General features: G+C 36.2%; 1 protein-coding gene across 1 annotated transcript in view; it reads right to left on the bottom strand.

Moving 5' to 3' along the window:
* scp2a (sterol carrier protein 2a) overlaps window positions 1-7,500 on the bottom strand; it is a 42,423-nt gene that overhangs the window by 34,040 nt on the left and 883 nt on the right. Inside the window, exons 2-4 of the mRNA XM_061931142.2 lie at window positions 2,142-2,199; window positions 1,999-2,070; window positions 1,793-1,924 (exon numbers count right to left, since the gene is read on the bottom strand). Coding sequence (XP_061787126.2) covers window positions 1,793-1,924; window positions 1,999-2,070; window positions 2,142-2,199 — 262 coding nt within the window. The remainder of the gene's footprint in view (window positions 1-1,792; window positions 1,925-1,998; window positions 2,071-2,141; window positions 2,200-7,500) is intronic.

Below are 7,500 nucleotides of genomic sequence, written 5' to 3'. Positions count from 1 at the left end.
AGTCCGTAAGGTTTGCTCACATCCAAAAGTACCAGCTAGTGAATAGTTCGTTTTCCTTGCTTCAAGTTGTTTCATATGTTTTTGGCGTTTCGGTTTCCTTGAAACCTCGTGGTCCATAGTCAATATTATCATGACACCACGTGCGCAAAACTTTTCCGGGACGATCGATTTTCCGAATAAAATCACCGAACAAAGTCGTAACTTCCTTCTTCCCAACAGTATCAGTGATTTCCCCTTCCATCCAGTCCCATCGAAACTTATTTTTGACATGTTCATCAATTTCTTTTACTCGTAAAGCGTCCTTTCTCTCGAGAACCGACATCGTTTACATATGGAAAATGGCGGTAATAACCATTATGAATGATGAGGTTATTAACGTCATCATTCATAACAGATGTCCTGATTGGTCACAAGGAACATATCGACCAATCAACTACGGCGTAATATAAACTACGTCTCGAATCTTGATTTAGGGTCGGGAAAAAAAACGGAAAAATGGGAGATAATTATTTTTTCCCCCCCGAGATTAAAAAAGACGGAATTCCGACTTTAGACGGAAAAATCACATGCCTGGTCTGACCCAAGAACTGCAAAAGCGAAGAGGAAGCAGGACCAGACTCCCCTCCAGGCATCGCTTTTTTGAACTCTTTTAAGAACCTCTTTTTGAACTCTTTTGCGACCTCTTTCTTGAACTCTTTAACGACCCCGTCCCTTTGGAAGCAGTTGTTGCCATGTGGTCAGGGAAGGTTCAAATAAAAGAGGGTGTGCAATCTTTTGGCAGAGCGTGCTGAGACACTGTACAAGGGTACAGTGTCCGGGCGTCACTCCTCAAATTGAGCCAAATTGAATTCTGTCTCTGTTTAATTCTTTGCTTCTTGTCTTGTTTAACAGATGTCATCAGTGTTTGAACCTGACACATATATTTATATTATTTCAAAATAATTTCAACACTCAGAAGTATTTCTTTGATGACAGTATTGTATATTTGTGTAAAGCTAATATTTACATATTGTGTATTACATTTCAGTAATGTAAATGCGTATTGTTGCGTTTTGCACCAGTTGTTCCTCCCAGGGAATTCAAGTCACAAGTCACTCCCAAGTTCTTTACGACACTTAAAGCTGAGTTGAAAAACCACCAGAGACAGAATAGGTATTTTGTAATATATTGGCAAAGCTTTGCAGATATATTTTTGAGACCAGTCCAGCATAGAACATTCTATCGCGCCGCCAAAATGGTCTGTCTCCCCGACCCAAACCCTCTCCCCCTAAGTCCCTCTTCCTCCCCCTTCCTGGCAGTCATGTCTCCATAGCCAAAACAAATGCTTATTATCGCTCTCTCTAACATTCCTCACTTCAAGGTTAAGCACACAGTTTTGCAGACAACCAAAAGACCACATTTGAAAGAAAAACACTAGCTGTTTTGTAATATGACAATGAAATAAAAAGAAGTAACATTTAAATTCGGTTATATGTAAATATCTGCCTCCGACAGTATACATTTATCATTGTGTGTATTTCGGTTTTACAAGTATAGTACAAGAGAAAAGTAAAGGTAAGTGCAAGATTAAATGGATTAATCTGCTTTGAAACTTTATTGGAAGGTATTGGATTGTTAACTGTATAACTTCAATACTTACAGTGATCCCATATCTCAACTATGTATCACAATCTGCTTATTTCCTTCTTTAAATAAAAAAGCCACAGGTTGGACTGATTGTGGACTATGGACTCCATCTAACAATCTAACAAACGCTCATTCCACTTCATTGACCAGGTCCTTCCCAACTCACCTCCCTGGACCAGCTGGCGGGCCAAGAAGAGCGCGGTGGAGCCCGTGGAGCAGTTGTTGTTGACGTTGATGATGGGGATCCCGCTCAAGCCCAGGCTGTGGTAGATGGCCCTCTGCCCACACGTGGAGTCCCCTGACACGGTCACAGAGAAGAGGGTGGATGGGCTGACAGAATATTGGCAGATAGCGGGCCCAATGTGGCGTTACCGTAGACATATCCCACACAGGCTTGTTCTATGGCCGAGTACGGGATCCCTGCGTCCGCCAGAGCCTTCTGACCTAAAACAGAAGATAAGAGATGTCCAAGCCGTGCACTTGGATCTGGCTCCAAATTGTGTTCAGATAAGCACCCGCTTCCTTGGCCATGTCAGGGTAGTCGTAGTCCCCACGGGCTCCAGGCTTGTCAAACTGTGGCAAGAACACACAAATATCAGCACGTGCTGCATCGGACTTGGACTGCAACCAACCACTATTTTCATTGTCCATTAGTCAATGATTATCTCAACGATTAGTCGACGAATCGGACGATAAATCATACACAGGCTGCAACTAACTACTGTTTTCATTGATTAGTAAATGATTATCTTAACGATTAGGCGACGAATCAGATAATAAATGGTACACAGGCTGCAACTAACCACTGTTTTCATTGTCCATTAGTCAACGATTATCTTAATGATTAGTTGACTAATCGGATAATAAATCGTACACAGGCTGCAACTAACCACTGTTTTCATTGATTAGTCAATGATTATCTTTATGATTAGTTGACTAATCGGATAATAAATCGTACACAGGCTGCAACTAACCACTGTTTTCATTGTCCATTAGTCAGCGATTATCTTAATTAGTCGACGAATCGGATAATAAATCGTACACAGGCTGCAACAAACCGCTGTTTTCATTGTCCATTAGTCAACGATTATCTTTATGATTAGTTGACTAATCGGATAATAAATCGTACACAGGCGGCAACTAACCGCTGTTTTCATTGTCGATTAGTCAACGATTATCTTAACGATTAGTCGACTAATCGGATAATAAATCGTACACGGGCTGCAACTAACAACTGTTTTCATTGTCGATTTGTCAATGATTAGTCGACTAATCGGATAATAAATCGTACACAGGCTGCAACTAACCACTGTTTTCATTTTCCAGTAGTCAATGATTTTTTTTAACGATTAGTCGACTAATCGGATAATAAATCGTACACAGGCTGCAACTAACCACTGTTTTCATTGTACATTAGTCCATGATTATCTTAACGATTGGACGACTAATTGGATAACAAATCGTACACAGGCTGCAACTAACCACTGTTTTCATTGATTAGTCAATGATTATCTTAACGATTAGTCGACAAATCGGATGAACAATCGTACACAGGCTGCAACTAACCACTGTTTTCATGATCCATTAGTCAACGATTATCTTAGCGATTAGTCGACTAATCGGATAATAAATCGTACACAGGCTGCAACTAACCACTGTTTTCATTGTCGACTCGTCAATGATTACCTTGACGATTAGTCGACTAATCGTATAATAATAAATCGTACACAGGCTGCAGCTAACCACTGTTTTCATTGATTAGTCAATGATTATCTTAGCGATTAGTCGACTAATCGGATAATACATTGTACACAGGCTGCAACTAACCACTGTTTTCATAGTCGATTAGTTGACTAATCGGATAATAAATCGTACACAGCTATTCTAGCTTTATACATATATATATATGTATTATTACTGCGTTGTTAAAATGCTCTTTTGAGGGTTTTTTAAGTAAGGGGAAATTCTAAATAGTGATGTCACCATATGTGTTTACGATGAAAACACAAATAAAATAGTAATTCCCACCAATAGAGCAATATTTGTGCCAATCCACGTTATTCTGACTCCCATGTTATCTTATAACTGTTACCAAATAACGATAACAACGAGCCAGTTTTTTTTGAGTAAAGAGTCATGACTCTTTACTCAACACAACTAAAATAATATAACAGAATAATTCCCACCAATAGAGTAATATATTACGTGATTCTGACTCCCGTGTTATCTTATAACTGCTACCAAATTACGATAACAACGAGCCAGTCTTTTGAGTAAAGAGTCATGGCTCTCTTTAAAGAGTCATGACTCTTTACTCAATACAAATAAAATAATATAACAGAATTATTCCCACCAATAGAGTAATATATTACGTGGTTCTGACTCCCATGTTATCTTATAAACGCTACCAAATGACGATAAAGATACAGTTTTTTTATGTAAAGAGTCATGACTATCTTCAAAGAGTCATGACTCTTTACTCAACAAAAATAAAATAATATAACAGAATAATTCCCACCAATAGAGTAATATATTACATGATTCTGACTCTCATGTTATCTTATAACTGCTACCAAATGACGATAACAACGAGCAAGTCTTTTGAATAAAGAGTTATGACTCTTTACTCAACACAAATAAAATAATAACAGAATAACTCCCACCATTAGAGTAATATATTACGTGATTCTGACTCCCATGTTATCTTATAACTGCTACCAAATGACGATAACAACGAGCCAGTCTTTTTTAGTAAAGAGTCATGGCTCTCTTCAAAGAGTCATGACTCTTTACTCAACACAACTAAAATAATATAACAGAATAATTCCCACCAATAGAGTAATATATTACGTGATTCTGACTTCCATGTTATCTTATAAACGCTACCAAATGACGATAACGAGCCAGTTTTTTTATGTAAAGAGTCATGACTCTCTCCAAAGAGTAATATATTACGTGATTCTGACTCCCATGTTATCTTATAAATGCTACCAAATAACGATAACAACGAGCCAGTCTTTTGAATAAAGACTCATGACTCTCTCCAAAGAGTCATGACTCTTTATTCAACACAAATAAAAATAATAAAACAGAATAATTCCCACCAATAGAGTATTATATTACATGATTCTGACTCCCATGTTATCTTATAACTGCTACCAAATGACGATAACAACGAGCCAGTCTTTTTTAGTAAAGAGTCATGGCTCTCTTCAAAGAGTCATGACTCTTTACTCAACACAAATAAAATAATATAACAGAATAATTCCCACCAATAGAGTAATATATTACGTCATTCTGACTTCCATGTTATCTTATAAACGCTACCAAATGACGATAACAACGAGCCAGTCTTTTTTAGTAAAGAGTCATGACTCTCTCCAAAGAGTAATATATTACGTGATTCTGACTCCCATGTTATCTTATAAATGCTACCAAATAACGATAACAACGAGCCAGTCTTTTGAATAAAGGCTCATGACTCTCTCCAAAGAGTCATGACTCTTTATTCAACACAAATAAGAATAATAAAACAGAATAATTCCCACCAATAGAGTATTATATTACATGATTCTGACTCCCATGTTATCTTATAACTGCTACCAAATGACGATAACAACGAGCCAGTCTTTTTTAGTAAAGAGTCATGGCTCTCTTCAAAGACTCATGACTCTTTACTCAACACAAATAAAATAATATAACAGAATAATTCCCACCAATAGAGTAATATATTACGTGATTCTGACTTCCATGTCATCTTATAAATGCTACCAAATGACGATAACAACGAGCCAGTCTTTTGAATAAAGACTCATGACTCTCTCCAAAGAGTCATGACTCTTTATTCAACACAAATAAAATAACATAACAGAATAATTCCCACCAATAGAGTAATATAATACATGATTCTGACTCCCATGTTATCTTATAACTGCTACCAAATGACGATAACAACGAAACAGTCTTTTTGAGTAAAGAGTCATGACTCTCTTCAAAGAGTCATGACTCTTTACTCAACACAAATAAAATAATATAACAGAATAATTCCCACCAATAGAGTAATATATTACGTGGTTCTGACTCCCATGTTATCTTATAAACGCTACCAAATGACGATAACGAGCCAGTTTTTTGATGTAAAGAGTCATGACCCTCTCCAAAGAGTCATGACTCTACTCAACACAAATAAAATAATATAACAGAATAACTCCCACCAATAGAGTAATATATTACATGATTCTGACTCTCATGTTATCTTATAACTGCTACCAAATGACGATAACAACGAGCCAGTCTTTTTTAGTAAAGAGTCATGGTTCTCTTCAAAGAGTCATTACTCTTTACTCAACACAAATAAAATAATATAACAGAATAATTCCCACCAATAGAGTAATATATTACGTGGTTCTGACTCTCATGTTATCTTATAACTGCTACCAAATGACGATAACAACGAGCAAGTCTTTTGAATAAAGAGTTATGACTCTTTACTCAACACAAATAAAATAATATAACAGAATAACTCCCACCATTAGAGTAATAGAGTAATATATTACTTGATTCTGACTCCCATGTCATCTTATAAATGCTACCAAATGACGATAACAACGAGCCAGTCTTTTGAATAAAGACTCATGACTCTCTCCAAAGAGTCATGACTCTTTATTCAACACAAATAAAATAATATAACAGAATAATTCCCACCAATAGAGTAATATAATACATGATTCTGACTCCCATGTTATCTTATAACTGCTACCAAATGACGATAACAACGAGCCAGTCTTTTTTAGTAAAGAGTCATGGCTCTCTTCAAAGAGTCATGACTCTTTACTCAACACAACTAAAATAATAAAACAGAATAATTCCCACCAATAGAGTAATATATTACGTGATTCTGACTCGCATGTTATCTTATAAACGCTACCAAATGACGATAACGAGTCAGTTTTTTGATGTAAAGAGTCATGACTCTCTCCAAAGAGTCATGACTCTTTACTCAACACAAATAAAATAATATAACAGAATAATTCCCACCAATAGAGTAATATATTACGTGATTCTGACTCCCATGTCATCTTATAACTGCTACCAAATAGCGATAACAACGAGCCAGTCTTTTGAATAAAGACTCATGACTCTCTCCAAAGAGTCATGACTCTTTATTCAACACAAATAAAATAATATAACAGAATAATTCCCACCAATAGAGTAATATATTACGTGATTCTGACTCCCATGTCATCTTATAAATGCTACCAAATAACGATAACAACGAGCCAGTCTTTTGAATAAAGAGTCATGACTCTCTCCAAAGAGTCATGACTCTTTACTCAACACAAATAAAATAATAAAACAGAATAATTCCCACCAATAGAGTAATATATTACGTGATTCTGACTCCCATGTTATCTTATAAACGCTACCAAATGACGATAACGAGTCAGTTTTTTGATGTAAAGAGTCATGACTCTCTCCAAAGAGTCATGACTCTTTACTCAACACAAATAAAATAATATAACAGAATAATTCCCACCAATAGATTAATATATTACGTGATTCTGACTCCCATGTTATCTTATAACTGCTACCAAATGACGATAACAACGAGCCAGTCTTTTTTAGTAAAGAGTCTTGACTCTCTCCAAAGAGTCATGACTCTTTACTCAACACAAATAAAATAATAAAACAGAATAATTCCCACCAATAGAGTAATATATTACGTGATTCTGACTCCCATGTTATCTTATAAATGCTACCAAATGACGATAACAACGAGACAGTCTTTTTTAGTAAAGAGTCATGGCTCTCTTCAAAGAGTCATGACTCTTTACTCAACACAACTAAAATAATAAAACAGAATAATTCCCACCA

This window comes from Nerophis lumbriciformis, linkage group LG37 (assembly GCF_033978685.3).
Source record: "Nerophis lumbriciformis linkage group LG37, RoL_Nlum_v2.1, whole genome shotgun sequence".
Taxonomy (NCBI): domain Eukaryota; kingdom Metazoa; phylum Chordata; class Actinopteri; order Syngnathiformes; family Syngnathidae; genus Nerophis; species Nerophis lumbriciformis.
The sequence above is the reverse complement of the archived record's forward strand: the minus strand, read 5'-3'. Positions and strand labels throughout refer to the sequence as shown.